The sequence below is a fragment of the Malus sylvestris genome, chromosome 7 (genome assembly GCF_916048215.2).
Source record: "Malus sylvestris chromosome 7, drMalSylv7.2, whole genome shotgun sequence".
In the NCBI taxonomy this organism is placed as follows: Eukaryota; Viridiplantae; Streptophyta; class Magnoliopsida; order Rosales; family Rosaceae; genus Malus; species Malus sylvestris.
In genome coordinates, this window is record NC_062266.1 from 27,436,176 (window position 1) to 27,455,779 (window position 19,604).

At 39.1% G+C, this 19,604-nt stretch overlaps 2 protein-coding genes and 1 pseudogene across 2 annotated transcripts; 1 reads left to right on the forward strand and 2 right to left on the reverse strand.

Moving 5' to 3' along the window:
* Nucleotides 1-6,608: 6,608 nt before the first annotated feature.
* LOC126630517 (uncharacterized) lies at nucleotides 6,609-7,571 on the reverse strand. The gene has a single exon (XM_050300637.1). The coding sequence runs from the start codon at nucleotides 7,474-7,476 to the stop codon at nucleotides 6,799-6,801; it is 678 nt and encodes a 225-aa protein (XP_050156594.1). The 5' UTR covers nucleotides 7,477-7,571; the 3' UTR covers nucleotides 6,609-6,798.
* Nucleotides 7,572-12,400: 4,829 nt separating this feature from the next.
* Nucleotides 12,401-15,547, reverse strand: LOC126630508 (glucan endo-1,3-beta-glucosidase-like). The gene is made up of 2 exons (XM_050300632.1): nucleotides 14,438-15,547; nucleotides 12,401-12,744 (listed from the first exon to the last, which is right to left on the reverse strand). The coding sequence occupies exons 1-2, from the start codon at nucleotides 15,455-15,457 to the stop codon at nucleotides 12,571-12,573; spliced, it is 1,194 nt and encodes a 397-aa protein (XP_050156589.1). The 5' UTR covers nucleotides 15,458-15,547; the 3' UTR covers nucleotides 12,401-12,570.
* Nucleotides 15,548-16,681: 1,134 nt separating this feature from the next.
* LOC126630247 (uncharacterized) lies at nucleotides 16,682-18,119 on the forward strand (annotated as a pseudogene).
* Nucleotides 18,120-19,604: the final 1,485 nt, after the last annotated feature.

Below are 19,604 nucleotides of genomic sequence, written 5' to 3' on the forward strand. Positions count from 1 at the left end.
TTTCACTTGAAGCTTACTTGTAGTTTCAGGCTTGGTCAAGCGCGATACAAACCATGTAGTAGGAGTCCCCCAAGTCGCCGAGCTAGGGGGTCTGCTGAAAGAGGTGACAGACAAGGTAAGCAATCAGAGCTCCGACTGATTGTTCACCTTCTCCCCATCTTGCAGCAGCATGAAGGATAAAGAGAAGAAAAATGAGAAGAGATGATATGAGATACTTTTGCTTTTGAAGAAGTAACTTTCCACAGGCTTATTCTTGAACTGAGTTGGAGGGTTTTCTGGTTTCCTCCAGAGTATAAGGCCGACTGAAGAATTTGAGGGTCAAAACAAGTCCATCAAATCTAGAGTACGTTCCACCCTGCTGATATGGGATACTTTTGCTTTTGACAGAGTAATGGATGTATCGGCACGTGTGCTGTTACGCTTGTCTCCACATGCTTCCTTGTATCCTTTGCACTTGCCCTATCTGTTCCTCAAGCAGATGCGGAATCTTCCCTGGAAACATAAGATGATGAAGATGAGTACTCGAGAGCAATGCCAGGTAAGTAATCAGGTAAGGGGTTCCAGGCAGTCAGTTCCTGGCTGGAAGCTTGATTCCAAGTGCTGACTGATTGCTCTCTTTCTCCTTGTCTTGCAGGTAAAAACAAGGCCAAAAGAAAAAACAGGGAAAAAGCATGATATGGGATACTCTTGCTTTTAACCCTGATGATATGAGATATTCTTGCTCTAGTATAGCTTGTTTGCAGAGGTATTATCGGGGGGAAAGAAAGCTGAATATTTCGAAAGGCTTTGTTGGGAGTGCCCTCTCAGATATGATGAAGGGTTGAGCATTTTTGCAGGTCTGCCTGTCCGTTGGGGATGGAGGTCGACATATATAGGAGTCTCCCTAACAACAAGTAGTAATGCTATTCCTTTACCCTGCTTGGTCATAGCACGGTAGTGGGAGCTGCCAGTTTCACATGTTTTAACTCTGTCAGAGCACTTTGAAAAAGTGGTCTGTGGTATCTGGCTCTCGAGATTCGGAGAACGATGCCTCTTCGATTTTTGAGAAAGCAATCATGCTGGGGGTCTGACTCTCGAGATTCGGAGAGCAGTGTCTCTTCGATTTTTGAGGAAGTAATCATGTTGGGAGTCTGGCTCTCGAGATTCGGAAGGCGGTGCCTCTTCGATTTTGGAGCAAGCAATCTTGTTGGGAGTGTTGTCTCGAATGTGAGTAAAGGTTGGACATGTTTGCTAGTCTACCTTGCCACGAAGCACAAAGGTTGACACACAGGGACTTTCCAATTATCCAGCAATGGTACTGTTCCTTTACCTTCTCTTCGATTTTGAGAAAGTAGTCATGTTGGGAGTCTGGCTCTCGAGATTCGGAGGAAGGTGCCTCTTCGATTTTGGAGCAAGCAATCTTGTTGGGACTGTTTTCTCGAATGTGAGTAAAGGTTGGGCATGTTTGCTAGTCTACCTTGCCACGAAGCACAGAGGTTGACACACAGGGACTTTCCAATTATCCAGCAGTGGTACTGTTCCTTTACCCTTGTGGGTAATAATATGGTAGCTAGACCTTCAAAATTTATGTGTCTAAACTTTGTTAGTGCTGTTTCTTTGCTATTCTTTTACCTTTCTTGGTCAGAGCGATGTAGTGGGAGCTGCAAGCTTCACGTGCTCAACTTTGGCAGAGAACTTTGGCAAAGTGATCTGTGGTACCCATGAGTTATTGTTGCGTGTGGGAAGTGGGTGATTGAATAGTAAGATTCATGTGCTTTCTACTTCACCAGAAGTCTTCGACAGAATGCCCATAATTTCTGCAAAGCTGAGTGTGCGTGTGACAGGTGCTGACAAGGCTAGAAAAGTAGGTGCCTCTTCGATTTCTGAGATCGGCCCTCGTGGTCTCTGAGCAGCCCAACTTTTGAGAAAGCGAGCGCCTCTTCGATTGATTCGGAGAACGGTGCCTCACCGATTTTTGAGAAAGCAATCATGCTGGGGGTCTGGCTCTCGAGATTCGGGGAGCAGTGTCTCTTCGATTTTTGAGAAAGTAATCATGTTGGGAGAGTGGCTCTCGAGATTCGGAGGGCGGTGCCTCTTCGATTTTGGAGCAAGCAATCTTGTTGGGAGTGTTTTCTCGAATGTGAGTAAAGGTTGGGCATGTTTGCTAGTCTACCTTGCCACGAAGCACAGAGGTTGACACACAGGGACTTTCCAATTATCCAGCAATGGTACTGTTCCTTTACCCTCTCTTCGATTTTTAAGAAAGTAGTCATGTTGGGAGTCTGGCTCTTTAGATTCGGAGGACGGTGCCTCTTCGATTTTGGTGCAAGCAATCTTATTGGGAGTGTTTTCTCGAATGTGAGTAAAGGTTGGGCATGTTTGCTAGTCTACCTTGCCACGAAGCACAGAGGTTGACATACATGGACTTTCCAATTATCCAGCAGTGGTACTGTTCCTTTACCCTTGTGGGTAATAATATGGTAGTTAGACCTTCAAAATTTATGGGTCTAAACTTTGTTAGTGCTGTTTCTTTGCTATTCTTTTACCCTTCTTGGTCAGAGCGATGTAGTGGGAGCTGCAAGCTTCACGTGCTCAACTTTGGCAGAGAACTTTGGCAAAGTTATCTGTGGTACCCATGAGCTATTGTTGCGTGTGGGAAGTGGGTGATTGAACAGTAAGATTCATGTGTTTTCTACTTCCCCAGAAGTCTTTGACAGAATGCCCATAATTTCCGCAAAGCTGAGTGTGCGTGTGACAGGTGCTGACAAGGCTGGAAAAGTAGGTGCCTCTTCGATTTCTGAGATCGGCCCTCGTGGTCTCTAGGGAGCCCAGCTTTTGAGAAAGCGAGCGCCTCTTCGATTTCTGAGATCGGCCTTCGTGGTCTTTGAGCAGCCCAACTTTTGAGAAAGCAAACGGCTCTTCGATTTCTGAGATCAACCCTCGTGATCTCTAAGCAGCCCAACTTTTGAGAAAGCAAACGCCTCTTCGATTTCTGAGCAGGCGCCTCTTTGATTTCTGAAGCTCCGTCGAGTGCAGATTTTTATAGAGGCTGGCATTAAGTTCCAAAGAACACTTGAATCTCCACCAGTAGAAGCTTCATTCTTGCACTTCTAAGATCTTGATTTGTCCGACCTCTTCTCTCTTCAACACCTTTGAAAATGTCTGGCCCCTCCGACCGTCGTTTTGACTTGAACCTTGTTGAAGAGGCAGCCCCGCCTTCTCCAGACAACATATGGCGCCCATCCTTCGTCTCCCCAACTGGTCCTCTTACCGTTGGGGATTCCGTGATGAAGAATGATATGACCGCTGCGGTGGTGGCCAGGAACCTTCTCACTCCCAAAGATAACAGACTACTTTCCAAACGGTCTGATGAGTTAGCTGTTAAGGATTCGCTGGCTCTCAGTGTTCAGTGTGCAGGTTCTGTGTCTAATATGGCCCAACGCCTATTTGCTCGAACCCGCCAAGTTGAATCATTGGCGGCTGAAGTGATGAGTCTCAAACAGGAGATTAGAGGGCTCAAGCATGAGAATAAACAGTTGCACCGGCTCGCACATGACTATGCTACAAACATGAAGAGGAAGCTTGACCAGATGAAGGAAACTGATGGTCAGGTTTTACTTGATCATCAGAGATTTGTGGGTTTGTTCCAAAGGCATTTATTGCCTTCGTCTTCTGGGGCTGTACCGCGTAATGAAGCTCCAAATGATCAACCTCTGATGCCTCCTCCTTCTAGGGTTCTGTCCAGTACTGAGGCTCCAAATGATCCCCCTCCGGTGCCTTCTCTTTCTGGGGCTCTACCGACTGCTGAGACTTCTCCTAAGCAACCTTTGTGAAGGCTCCCTCTTGTGTGTTTATTTTGACTCATGTATATGTACATATTTGTAGCTTATCGGGGATATCAATAAATAAGCTTTCCTTCATTTCAACGTATTGTGTTAAATACACCAAAGCCTTCTTCGCTAAGTTCTTTGAATTTTCTTTTGTTGAAGCTTGTATGTTGAAGCTTTCTGAGTGGAGCATGTAGGTTGGGGTAGTGTTCCCTTAATTTCCCGAGTGAGGAAAACTTCTTGGTTGGAGACTTGGAAAATCCAAGTCACTGAGTGGGATCGGCTATATGAATCTTAGAACGCCATTGTGCTCGATCCTGTGTCATGTCCTTCGTTAGATCCAAGTACTCTAAGTCTTTTCTTAGAGTCTCTTCCAAAGTTTTCCTAGGTCTTCCTCTACCCCTTCGGCCCTGAACCTCTGTCCCATAGTCGCATCTTCTAATCGGAGCGTCAGTAGGCCTTCTTTGCACATGTCCAAACCACCGTAACCGATTTTCTCTCATCTTTCCTTCAATTTCGGCTACTCCTACTTTACCCCGGATATCCTCATTCCTAATCTTATCCTTTCTCGTGTGCCCACACATCCAACGAAGCATCCTCATCTCCGCTACACCCATTTTGTGTACGTGTTGATGTTTCACCGCCCAACATTCTGTGCCATACAGCATCGCCGGCCTTATTGCCGTCCTATAAAATTTTCCCTTGAGCTTCAGTGGCATACGGCGGTCACACAACACGCCGGATGCACTCTTCCACTTCATCCATCCAGCTTGTATTCTATGGTTGAGATCTCCATCTAATTCTCCGTTCTTTTGCAAGATAGATCCTAGGTAACGAAAACGGTCGCTCTTTGGTATTTCTTGATCTCCGATCCTCACCCCTAACTCGTTTTGGCCTCCATTTGCACTGAACTTGCACTCCATATATTCTGTCTTTGATCGGCTTAGGCGAAGACCTTTAGATTCCAACACTTCTCTCCAAAGGTTAAGTTTTGCATTTACCCCTTCCTGAGTTTCATCTATCAACACTATATCGTCTGCGAAAAGCATACACCAAGGAATATCATCTTGAATATGTCCTGTTAACTCATCCATTACCAACGCAAAAAGGTAAGGACTTAAGGATGAGCCTTGATGTAATCCTACAGTTATGGGAAAGCTTTCGGTTTGTCCTTCATGAGTTCTTACGGCAGTCTTTGCTCCTTCATACATATCCTTTATAGCTTGGATATATGCTACTCGTACTCCTTTCTTCTCTAAAATCCTCCAAAGAATGTCTCTTGGGACCCTATCATACGCTTTTTCCAAATCTATAAAGACCATGTGTAAATCCTTTTTCCCATCTCTATATCTTTCCATCAATCTTCGTAAGAGATAGATTGCCTCCATGGTTGAGCGCCCTGGCATGAACCCGAATTGGTTGTCCGAAACCCGTGTCTCTTGCCTCAATCTATGCTCAATGACTCTCTCCCAGAGCTTCATTGTATGACTCATTAGCTTAATACCCCTATAGTTCATGCAATTTTGTACGTCGCCCTTATTCTTGTAGATAGGCACCAAAGTGCTCGTTCGCCACTCATTTGGCATCTTCTTCGTTTTCAAAATCCTATTGAAAAGGTCAGTGAGCCATGTTATACCTGTCTCTCCCAAAACTTTCCACACTTCGATTGGTATATCGTCTGGGCCTATTGCTTTTCTATGCTTCATCTTCTTCAAAGCTACAACCACTTCTTCCTTCCGGATTCGACGATAAAAGGAGTAGTTTCTACACTCTTCTGAGTTACTCAACTCCCCTAAAGAAGCACTCCTTTCATGTCCTTCATTGAAAAGATTATGAAAATAACCTCTCCATCTGTCTTTAACCGCGTTCTCTGTAGCAAGAACCTTTCCATCCTCATCCTTGATGCACCTCACTTGGTTTAGGTCCCTTGTCTTCTTTTCCCTTGCTCTAGCTAGTTTATAGATATCCAACTCTCCTTCTTTGGTATCTAGTCGTTTATACATATCGTCGTAAGCCGCTAACTTAGCTTCTCTGACAGCTTTCTTCGCCTCTTGCTTCGCTTTTCTATACCTTTCACCATTTTCATCGGTCCTCTCCTTGTATAAGGCTTTACAACATTCCTTCTTAGCCTTCACCTTTGTTTGTACCTCCTCATTCCACCACCAAGATTCCTTTTGGTGTGGGGCAAAGCCCTTGGACTCTCCTAATACCTCTTTTGCTACTTTTCGGATACAACTAGCCATGGAATCCCACATTTGGCTAGCTTCCCCCTCTCTATCCCACACACATTGGGTGATTACCTTCTCTTTGAAAATGGCTTGTTTTTCTTCTTTTAGATTCCACCATCTAGTTCTTGGGCACTTCCAAGTCTTGTTCTTTTGTCTTACTCTTTTGATATGTACATAAATTTACTAAATAGCTGTGTCAAGTTTCAGAATCAGAAATATTTATATAATTCAGGTACTAATTATCATGCAAACACTTCAGCTAATCCTCCATAATTTGAGTAAAACTTACCTGCAATCTCTTGTCACATTCTCACTATACGGGATCAGAGATGCAAGGGTATAAAATACGTTGTATGCAAGGTTTTCTCATGTAATTTGAGCTAAAATATGAAATTATAGGACTTGAACTACAAAGATGGACTTGAACTACAAAGATGGACTTGAATTTTTAAATTTTAATATCAATAAAAAACTGTTGCAAAATCTGTCACTTACCTCTGCTGAATTCAGAATTCTGCAACAGCATGTGCCGTATACAGTGAACACCGATATATGAACATATAGGGAAGCTCAATTCACTATAACAGAATTCTTTATTCATACTAAAATACACAATTTGCTTCCAACAAAATTAACGATTTAATATCCTCAACAAATAAACCAATTTCCCCCATCATAATAAAAAAACCCAATTAAGCGAATTAACACCCTAATAGAAGATAATAACGTTCATGAAAAAAGAAGTTAAAAATATGAAAATTTTCCTAGTGAGCCATGGCCACAGGATGAGCATTTGCATAGCTAATGGTTCTCTGGTTAGGCATGGCAAGCATAGCAGTGTGATCCAAGAAATCTTGAAGCGCCACCACAGACTGCAAAATTGTTCTGAGATCATCAGCACTTGAGAAACCCAAGTTTCCAACTTGCCTGACTGCATACACATAAAAAGTAATGCACCCTTTTCTGAATTTAAACCTAGCCATCTCACAGCCACTCAGCCCTCTGATGAGCCGCTTGTTCACTTCCCCAAGTGGGATTTCCGGCTGCCAAAGGCGGTCCACGGCGGTCTTCATGGCCTCGGTTTCGAAAACGAACAGAACCACCTTGGACTTCTTGGTGCCAAGGCCTAATGTGAGAGTGTGCCAAGCTTGGTGCGCCAAGATAGTGAAGTTTGTGGGGAGAAAAGCTGTGGTGGAAGGAAAAGGAAGCTTATCTTTGCTGGGTTTGCTGGGTGGGAATGAGAGGAGTTGGAAAAGCTCCAACGGCCTTGCTCGACGGATTGTGAAGGATTTGACGACGAACTGGCCTCCAAAGCGTAGGCCTTTGACTTCAGAGCTTGGCTTGAAGGAAAATTCTGACGCTGTTTTTGTTGTTTGGTCATTTGGATGTTGGTGTTTTTGCTTCTTGGTTTTGTTGTTGATCTTCTTCTCTTTCTCTCCCATGATTTGTTTGTAGAGGAGGAATATCTCGGGTTTTTGGTGGGTGATGCTTGGTGGGCTTTTGTTAGTGTATGATAAATATAGTTTTGGATGGTATATTGTATTGGAGTTTTAGTGTTTCTTTTTAGTTTTGCTAATCCAATATTAAATAAATGCGATTAGTTTCTTTTATTCAATCAACGGAAAAGAATAATAAATGGGTGATGATGCTGCCACTGCATCTTTAGATTGAGACTCAAGATTTTCTCATGCAACTAAGTTTACTTTCAACGACATTATTATTTAATAAATGTTTGTCATGTATTCAAAAAGTGCATCGTTCATTCAATACATAGTGAGTTTGTGAAATGAAGGTGTAGACATTGAAATTTCGTAAATAAATATTGACTGATAAATCAAAGTGTCAACGCTCATGTATTACATAAATTTTACACGTAGCGTGTGACTCAACGAAAATTGAAATAAGTTAGAAAAATCATCAAATAGGACACGTGTCAACACCTGGCAGAAACGACTTATTTCATCTGGGATATTATATTCAAAATTAGGCCTTGGAAAATTCTATAAATACAAGCCCATTTCATTCATTCAAGGAGGAACCAATTCATATTACACCTTGAAGCTCTGAAGCTCTAAAACTCCGAAGCTCTCAAGCATCCAGGTTCTCGAAGAATCAAGAAAGCGTTCTTCGTTCTTCGTTCATCGTTCATCCTAAGATCAAGCCCCAACGGCCCTTTGGATCAACAATCATCCACCAATTCAAGATCAAGCCCCAACGGCCCTTGAAGAACTTCCACCAATTCAAGATCAAGCCCCGACGGCCCTTGAAGAAAGCACCATCGTTCATCATCCTTTCATCCAAGATCAAGCCCCAACGGCCCTTTGGATCAACAAACATCGACAAATCCACACACATCCAACCGTTCTTCAAGATTAAGCCCAAAAGCCCTTGAAGATCCGTTCATCACTGTTCTTCAAGATCAAGCCCCAACGGCTCCTTGAAGATCCGCTCAAATCCACCTTCAAAGATCAAGCCCACGGCCCTTTGAAGAAACTTCCAACAGTTCATCCAAGATCAAGCATCAACGGCCCTTGGATCAACAAAACATCCATCAATCAACACCTTACGGAGATCGAATCAGATGATCAAAATAGAGAGAGATTGTAACCCAAAACTATCAAATACAAATATTTGTTTGTGCACGTCGTTGTTCTTGTCTCTTTCGTTTCAGGAATTTTCCGTGTTCACAGAAGGAATCTCCCCTTCATTAGGGGATCAATTATTGGATGACACAGGATAACCAAAATCTGTTTATCACCAGTTGTATACAATTACATGTCTACTTCTCTTATTACTTAAACTTCATATTTTCTCCTATTTGTATCTTTGATTCTTTACATGGAGACCCCTTCTAGAGGGGATGGGTGATGCGGAATAACCATTAGTCATAAAAAAAAATCTATCATATCACCTATTGGATACAATTATGTGTCTATTTTTCGCATTACTAAATTACATAAAATTGTCATATGGTAATTAGGACATTTTTCTCTAATAATGTACATGATGAGAGAAATGAATATACAATTATAAAAATTGGTGATATATACGACACATTTTCTCCGAAGAAAACATATCCATTGCTTTCTATATATGTTTGATGATGCCACAAGACATTGTACATGTATTATGTAAACGTAAGATGTATAATTTATGTACACATTCTTTACAGTGTTATGTTCATGTAAAGTTGGAATAGGTTATAGGTCAGGTTGGTCCTTGAATTATATAGGGTTTGGCTCACCAAAATAGATGGCATGGATTTTGGCAAGACACCAAACTGATCTACTTAAGATCAGCTGACTTCTCTCTGGTGAACCAAAAGGCAGTTATTCTTTTTCTCCTTTTACTACGATTCAGAAACATAACATGAGCAACTAAATAGAAGATTTTGGGTTTGTAAATGATGATTTACCTTCCTATGTTTCACAAGTGAGAGGAATAGGACCACATTTTTTAGACCCCTCCAATCATAATTGCACCCATTTGCTCAAATTCATTTATCGTCAATCCCTAATTTCAACTGCTAATGCAATATGAGATTCACATACATGAATTAACATTTCTTTTTTAATAGGATGTTCGGTTTTTTAATTAAGAACTAACTATTGATATTGTGTTGATAAGACGTCAATAATGAATATTAGTGTGTTATCGATACAAAAATTCATCATTTAACAAAAAAAAAAGACGATCGCCCTGTACAGATAATTTCTATACATAGTAGTTAACAAATACGACAATTTGCTTAAAAACTTCTGTTAGCATGAGAGGAAAGATTTATATTCAATGAAGAATATTTAACATTAGGTAGTAGAGAGATAAGGTATGGTTGCCTCATATGTGACTCATATGATGACAACCCAAAAGTCTTCCCATTATATTAAAGTGGTTTCCTTCCAAAGTCACCGTTGCCTTCAATCAATTCGTGAGAAAGATATGCTAGACTAGAGCTTATGAGAGGACCAACTAAAACAAACAATTCTTACAAGATATTCCGACAGGCAATAAGGGGGCCTAGCAAAATTTCTTTTGATAGGTTTGTCATTTTGAAGCACTACAAAGAGTACAATACGTGTATAAAATATTTATAAAAATGAAACTCAGAAGTTAAATGGGAGTCTATCTGTCAATGGTGCATCCACCTTTTTCAAACAAAAGAAAAAGATAAAGAGATATCATATAAGAATGGATGTCGAGGTAGTGATTTCCACTCCCGTTTTTCTTTCTCACTTCGTCTTAAGGCAAAACTATGGAACGGAATGATAGTGATATGATTTGGTAAGTGAATATTGAGATTTCATGGGTTGAAGATGATTCTTCAATACATGTAACCAAAGTATAGATATACACGATTCGTCTTAATTATTACTCTACTAATATAAGTTTAATGATAGAGCACTTACTCACAACATGATAAAAACTCAACTCTTATCCTCTCTTGGAGTGACACATAAAGGAACATTATAATCGGAAAAAAAATGTATAAGAAATATAACAAAAATAGAAATACTACGTCCAAATATGCACATAAGTGCATGATACTTCCTACCGTGATCAAATTACTTTGCATAGATCGAAACCTACCGATTTGATATATGCAGTATTTATGTTCTCTTTTTCCAAATTAATGTATGTGAAGAAACATTACATGCTTTTCTTTTTTTCTTTTTTCTTTTTTTGAGTAAAGAAACATTACATGTTATATACATAAGATTGTGTACTAGATATCCTCATAATTTTCTTTTATTTATTGAGTTGGTAAATTGATTGCAAGAGTACCAGCTATGAATATATATCCTGTGGAAGAAAAATGATGAGAGGCATGCAGTTTACAATCCTAACAAAGTCATCTCAGATTAATTGAGATCGACTTACCAAAGAAGCATTTTATGTCTGTAATTGCTTAAAACACAAGAAACCAACATATAATAATAACAATCAATCCAGAAAACAACTGGCCACTTACATAGAAACTATTCCTGATGATGCCAAGTACAATACAGCATGAAAATTAGTCTGCAACTGTTAATCCAGTTTAGGATTAGATTTCCATCATTCGATGGCACTCTTCGATGTCGACAACATGGAGAAGAAACTTGAAAGCAATAAATCATTCAAGGGAAATTAGTGAATGAATTTGTATGATCCATATAAGTACATTATACAGAGACAGAACTGTAGGCTGCAGGTTGGATGTTGTTATCACGGGGCCCTTGGTTTGTAAGCAATATATTATATGCTTTCACGCACTATTTACTTTCATTTATCGCATGGTGATTCAAACTTGAGATTTTTTTCCGACATCCTAGTTCCTATCATTCACAAGTAAGTGATATTTTCTTTTAGTGTCCATTGGTCTAAATGTTGTCAAAGCCCAAAGACAACTCTTGTACCAAGAGTCTTGGCCGGGCCAAGACCTGCTTAATTCTCAAGAATGGCATTTGAGAACTGGATTTGGCACAGCCCAAAATGTGTTTTTGTTGCTTTTAAGATTTTTTTTTCTTTTCTTTTAGCGATGTTGCTTTTAAGTTTAAGTTGTTAATTTTTTAGGCAGATTTGTAAGAAGTAATTCTTGATTGCTTTATGTTCATTCTTTTCCAATCATAAGTACGGAAAGAAAGACCAGAACTTGAGTGTAGAGATGAAACATTCTATTTAGCCAATTTGACTACGTTAGGGTTTGAAATTTGAAACAAATACAAATAATTTCCCATTTTTTCACTCTTTTTTTTTTGTCCAAAAATTTTGTTTCCGACAATTACAATAAGAAAGATCTCAAATTAATAGAGCCTCTCAAATTGTTTTGTAATATAAAATTAAAGAATAAGTTACGTTTTATCATCTTAACTTAGAGTCGCATAACAAATTAATAATTTATTTATAAACATTACAATATTATACATCAACTTACGAATTCGTTGCAATATTCGACTTCGCTCAATTTTTATCAATTTGATTGTTAAATATAATGGTGTAGGACGTGGAGCCCACTCTCTTGCTCAATTTGATTGAAAAATTAATTAAGTATTAATAAATTAAGATTTTTTTATCTGAACAAAAATAAAATTAATTAAAAATAAACTCTTTCCCTCTTCTCTCTCTCCCCGCTTCTCTTCTCCCCATATCACACCAGGAAAAATAGAAGCAGTGTCAGTGACTGGGCCCTCTGTTTTTAAATTAAATTGTATATTATTTTATCAATCTTTAATTAATTTTTCAATTCACCTAGGTGAAGGAGTCACATCAGCAGTTAATAATTAATTTAACGCATATGAAATAGATATTGCAACGAATTCGTAAATTGATATATGATATTGTAATGTTGAAAAGATGAGGTATGAATTTGTAATGTGACTCAAAATCAAGATGGTAAAGTATAATTAACTAAAAATTAAATCATATACTAATTAATTTCCAAACGCATCATAGTCACCAACTTTCCCAAAAATTAAAAAATTTGAAAGAAAAAAAATAATGGTCCAACACCATTTCTTCTGTTCCTCAAATCATCTCCTCAAGCTCAAGCGTTGTATTTACTGCTTTTTGCCTCCTGCTGCGGGTGTTGCCGGCTTTGCTGGTGTTGTTGATTTTGCTGATCCAGCAGGCTTTCCCTTTTTCCCGCGTTTAGGTGCAGCTGGTGTAGTTGGTCCAGTTGGTGTAGAAGGTCGTGTTGGAATTTGCATTGTTGGTCCAGGAGTTGCACCACCCTAAATCATACAACAATTTAGTATACATAGGACAATATCATTCTAGCAATAACAATAATACAATATGCGAGTTAGGTCAGTGTGTTATGACAATATATTTGTCATATTGCACTCAAAAGTTCAAAAAAAAAATTTGTAATTGAGTGTAAATTGAAATATCGATTAAAATACATCTTCTTAAATTGATACGATGAGAATTCTATTTGGTTAATTTGTACCCTAACAAAGAACATGAAGTAACTACTAAAATTATACGTTTGCATCAAATGCCAATTCACTTTCTAAATTTTGTGTGTAATTACTTGGATATCCACAAATACTGTTCAACAAATAATGTTTAGTACCGATGCGTTTTATTTGGTTCTTATTTTGACTCATTATGAAACATAATTATCTGAGAAATATTAATGGGAATTTCTCAAAAGTGAGACTTTACATTTACTCTCTATCACCTCATGTATTTTGTACGATATTTTATAATGTTAACAAGAAAATTAACGTTAAACTATGGAGTAATGCTAGGAAGACTAAATTTTATAAATTAAATGACATAGAAGTTGATTATTTGATTATTACTTAATCGTTGATAAACGTGCTCATTTTCTATTGGTGACACCTCATTTTGTTTGTTAATTTAATCTCTCTAGCATTACTCTAAACTACGAGATGTTAGAAAGTCTCACAATTAAAAGAGTCCCCATAACATTCCCCTAATTATTTACATTAAATTAGAAATTTACACATAAATTATAACTAAAAAACTGATTCTCCCCCTTCTCATTTGATGTAACTTTATTTTTTCAATTCAATAAAACTGATCTCGTAATGTTGAAATTTTTCTAAGGAAATTATTATTAACATTCTAAAAATCTTATTTGGCACTCCAAACTTTGTATAATTAGAAAGAAAAATACACTTATAAAAAATGTAAAATGAGATTTTTGAAATGCTAATAACAGTTGCCTTTTCCTAAAAAATAAAAAACAAAACCAAAAACCAATGTCATCGGTTCACTTTAGACATTTTTTTTTGTTAATTATATTATTTTCCACATTTTTTAGTCGGATGCAGAAACGTCCCATGCAACATTATTTAATTTACACTACGTTTGGATGAAGAAATTTAAGATTACTAAGGAATTTAAAAATGATGGAAATTGAAATGACGAGATTTTATTTTCTAGAATTTGTAAATTTTCTTGTTTGGTTAACCCAAAAAAACAATGGAATTGTATATAGAATTTGTTATATTTAAACTTTCAATCATAGAAATTGGGAAATTACACCTATTTACATGGAATTTGAACTCGGGAATTGGAGGTCCCAAATTCCAAGTTTTTTTTCACATAGAAATTCTAAATTTCTATGTTTATGAATCCAAACAAGGAAATTGGTGCATGTCAATTTATAAATTCCGACTTTTATCAAAATTCTAAGTTTATTTTCTCCATCCAAACATAGTGTTAAGGAAAAGTTGAAATAGGTTCAATTTTATAGGCCGACTTTTGAAATATGTCTAATTTTTAATGACGTTTTAATTTTGAAATATGTCCAATTTTTACTTTGGACCCATATCAAAAGAGCCTAACACAACGAACAAAACACCGAATCTAGAAAACTTGCTTAATCTAATGTACAGGTGACGGATCAAAAAAGGTATCAATTAAAAATTAAATATTTAATCAAGAACCAACCTGTTGATTGCGCATAACCCCAGCATTGTAAACCGGAGTCATGTCTGGTTTGAACAGCCCAAAGTTCTTCTCCGCGGCTGGACCAGGTTTCTGGTTTTCATTAAACAGAGCAAAGATGTAAGTCTCGAACTTCCGGTTTGGCATCAAAGGCGTACCCCTCCCGTACTCAATATGGTTGATCAAGTGACCGTTGTAGTCCACAGCGTTCTGAACCGAGCAGACTGGGAACTCGCAAGCTGAAGGCCAACCGGTCTCGGCCGCGATCAAGTTCACATCACCGAACCCAATTGCCTTGGCAGCTGAGTAAACCGCGTCCATCAACCCATCGAACATGTTAGTGTAAAACTTGCCAGTGAATTTATCGTGCACACCATTGTTGGGTCTAAAGAGAGCGTAGCTCTCCTTTTCGGGTGACCACCCGAAATATGGGTACGGGTTAACCATGAAAGGCGACTTGGTCTGGCGACAGAATCGGAGCATTTGGGTCAGGATTGGAATCACCTCCGGTCTAAACCGGCCCATGCTGGGCGGGTCGGAAGACAACATGATTCCGAGCGAGTGAGGGGTCGAGACCTTGACGTCTTTGATCCCCTCGCGGACCAAAGCGTTGTGTAAGGTCTTCATGGCAGGGACGAGATTCGACTTGAGAGCATCGTCCCCCCAGTGAAGCACCTCGTTGCCCATGGCAATGTATTTGATTTTGCTTGCGGGGTAAAACGGCTTGACATGATCAACGACCCAACGGCGAGCGATGCGTAGCTTTATGAGTTTCGGGATGTCTCCGTTAGGGATGGTAATCGTCAAGGAGATGTTGGTGTTGGCGAAGGCCTTGATGATGTCGGGGTTGGTGTCAAAGATTTTGACAGCGTCGATGTTGGTTTGGGTTTTGATGAAGTCGGCGACTTTGGCTGGTGGCGGGAGGTTGTCACCGAGAGTACCGTAGTTTACACCGATGGAGTAGGCTGTGGCGGCGAGCTGGACGAGGAGGAGAAGGGAGAGGAGGAGCTTGGTGGTAGCCATAGTTTTTTTTTTTTCCCTTTTGTGGTGGTGTTTTGGGAGATGGTGGATCCTCTCCTTTTCCTTTGGAGGATTGGGGAGTTGGTGGTCAAAGTATTTATAGGGGGGAAAGAAGAAAGAAATTGAGGAGGAATTAAGAAGATAAGGGATGAATGTGATCGTGGCATGTAGTTGGTCAAATATCAATTTTATTTGTGATTTCTATTTACTGCCAAATTCTGTTGGATTTTCTTGATGTATGCTAGTTATTAGGAGGAATTTGATCTTTTTATTACACATCAAAACCTAAAAATAACTACCCTAAAACGAATTATCTATTTGGTCTTGTTATCACATACAAATAATTTATCAGATAGCTAAAATGAATGTATATTTAAGTTTTTTTAGCTCTCTCATCATCTCTTAGTATCACGTAAAGACGCCATAAACTTGTTTTATGATAATTTGCTTGATTTTGTTGCTTGATTACCCTGAACCCTAATACAGCTATGCTACCAAGGGCTAAGCTACCTAAGGCCCAGAGGGGGCATCCGCTCCCACTCAGATTTTTGGGCGATGAAAAAAATTGTCATGACAATTAAAACAACAATTAAATTTTTGATTTTGGTTCCGAATATTTCACGTTTTCTAACCTAAATCAAACTCAATTGAACTGGAGGTTTCATAAATAGATTGGATTCAACCGATGAAGTATCATAACTTGATATAAAAATTTTACTCTGTAAAGTATTTTATATGAATTTACTTCATCCATTCGTTTGTGGGATTACAATTTAAAATTTAACTTTTTAATTTAGAGATTTTTCATTGTACCTGACCCTCAACAACTTAACACCCATTATTTTACTTGGTTGTTTTAGGACGCCTCCAGTCAAAAAACATTTCTAGCTCCGTCCTTGTATGCTACCTGTAATTTGTATACAAAATTGTTCGGGGGCTCATAACATTTGAAAAGGCTTAAGGTAGAATGAAGTTCAGTGCAGAGAGAAGCATCTCTAGCAGATGTTGAGAAATTGAAATGATGCATGCCAACTCATCTTTGGCACTTGGCTAGGGACAAAACGAGCCGTCGTTGTAGGACTGAAAACATCTTTGAGTCATAATAAAATAAGAGAAGGGCTCGGTCTTATGTTCACGGGCGTTGGAAGAGCGCAAGGTGCAATCGCATAGACCCGAAATTTGAACAAGTTTATTAAGATATTTGCTATCTAATATTTGTAAGCAAGGATGAAAATATCGGTAATATCGGAAATATCGGTAGTCCGAAAACACTGAAATATTGATGGAAATTATCGGGATAATATCGATATCGATAAAAATTACATGGAAACCACGGAAATTGTAAGAAAAACTTGGAAATTTTTATTGAAACTTTGTAGGATGTTTATTTAGTCAATTATCTATTAGTTTATCACAAAAAATTGGAAATAAATGCATTGCATGATGGATTTAACATTATCAAGTTGATTATATAGCGAGCTGACAAACATTGTGAGTGTAGAAAATATGTAGTAATTAATGAAAGAAGTCTAAACACACCATAATCATTTATATATAATGAATTAGTACAATATTTTACACTTTATATATTTTACACTTTAGTACAATATTTTACACTTTATACTTTAGTACAATATTTGGATCATTGGATCAGAGAGCTAGAGACAGGTTTTGAATTATTTGGATCATTGGATCAGAGAGCTAGAGACAGGTTTTGAATTATATGGATCATTGGATTCTTTTTTTTTTCTCACACGCCACCACACACACACAGATCGAAATTCAAGACCCCCCCACACCACACACGTACACAGAGATTGAGCTCAGTCTCTCGATCCTTCCTTCTCTCTTCTGAGTCTTCTCCCTTCCCTTCTCCAGTTCTCCCACACACACACAGAGACATCATCTCTCGATCCATCGGTGCGATCCTCCTCGTCCGCGTCTCCCTCTGCTCATCCCGCGACCTCTACGTCCTAGTGTTTCGTGACCCAAAAGCTTGGGCAAACGCGTACAGAGCCTGCGAGTCCAAGATCGTCGAGCAGTGCGAGGCTGGTGCCAGGATCGCGTGAGCCATTAATGCATCGGAAAAGTGTAAGCCCCCGTGGTGGCGAGCTCTGATTGGCCAGAAAGTCACAGCCTTGAATGACTTGAAGCAGAGGGAACAGTGCGAGGAGAGAGAAATGGATGGGTGTTTGACGACGGCGAAAGAGAAGTGCGACGGGTTCGCGAAGGAGAAGTGCTTGAAACCCTTCAGAGAAGCGAGGATTGCAGGGGTGAATGTGAAGCAGGCTGAGAGATTGGTCTACTGGGGGACTCTGGCGGATCCGACTTCGTGGCTCAACTTGATTGGATTGGAAAAGTTGGGGGTTTTGGGTTCAGCGATGAATTATAAGGCTGGTGAATTGTTTGGTTCGGATAGTGAGTCCCGCGACCTCTACCTCTCCTCCATCGGCGTCGTCGTCTACTCCATCGGCGTCGGCGTCGACTTTCAAGCAATGTCGCGATAATATCGCTAATATCGCGATATTAGCGATAATATCGATATTATCTTGATTTTTTTGACGAAAACCTATTGGATGTGTGTGTAAATATCGGACTCCGAAAAAAACGATAATATCGGCGAAATATCGCCGATATTATCGATTTTTTATACCCTGTTTGTAAGTAATAATGTTAAGAATTAATCTCAGTTTATTACCTTGAAGTTTTTTTTTGTTTTCAACATTTAGTACATCAAGTTTTTTTCATCTTGAAATGGTACCTGAAGTCAAAATTTTAGGATAGTTTTATACATCTGTTAAGGTTGTTGTTAAATTAGCCATTAACTGATGACATGGCGCCCACGTGGACAATGACTGGACACCACATGGATATTAAAAAAATTTAAAAATTAAAAAAAAAAACAAAACAAAAATTAGAAGAGAAATATTCTCCTCTCTCCCTTTAATCTCCACCATCAAGAGGAGAGTGTCCACCATCTCTGCCGCTACACCCTTGCCAACCCACACATCCCTTCCTTTTTCCTCTCCCCTCTCTCTCTCTCCCACTTTTTTCTGTTTTCTCCTCTACAATTTCTCGTTCATAACCCTAAAACTGAAGACGAAGCAGCAAGAGCTCCTGATGGTGGAGATCCAAGGGCGATGGTGATCGAGAACTTGGCGGCGCGTTCAATTAGAGTGAGCTTGTAGGGAAATTTAGGCCAAAATTGAAAGGGGGTTGCTGGACGTAAGCCGGAATTGAAAGGGGGTTGTTGGAGATGGGTTTGAGGCCTGATAATTTTAGCCTTGTTCAGGTTTTATCTGCGTGTGGGAGGTTAGGGGATATAGGCAGTGGGGAATGGATTGATGGATACGTAACGTAGATGGGTATAGGGAAGAATGTGTTTGTTGCTACCTCTTTAGTTGATATGTATACCAAATGCGGAAATATGGAGAAAGCTCGTCGCATCTTTGATGTGATGCCCGAGAAGGATATAGTTTCTTGGAGCAGCATGATTAAGGGATATGCATCAAATGGGTTTCCTAAAGAAGCCATAGACCTCTTCTTTCAAATGCAGGAGGAGAATTTGAAACCCAATTGCTATGCCATGGTCAGCGTACTTTTTGCTTGTGCAAGATTATGAGCGCTCGAATTAGGGGACTCGGCTAGCAATTTGATGGATAAAGCTGAATTTTTCACTAACCCAGTTCTTAGTACATCTCTAATTGATATGTATGCGAAATGCAGGAACATGGTCCTGGCTTGGGAAGTCTTTTAACGTCATTTCCAACCAAATGGTCCAGAAGGTCAGATGGTCGAAAATAGTCCGAAAACCGTCTACAACCAAGGGCTAGGCCAGAGGGCTCGTGGGTCCCATGAAATCTGAAAGGGCCAAAGGGTTAGCCACAAACAGCTAGCCAACCAAAAATTCATAGCAATCCTGTCAGTTATAACTGACATGAGTATATTTAATATAAATATATTCTTATCGGTTATAACCGACATGATAGCTTAAAGAAAATTTTGAATCCAACGGCTAGCTGACGTCAGCTAGCCGTTATTTTTTAATATTTTTTTTTACAGTTTTATTTATTTACAAAAAATTTCCTATAACTTCTATTTTTTTTTCTATAAATTCTATTTTACAAAATTTGTTTCATATTTTTTTTAA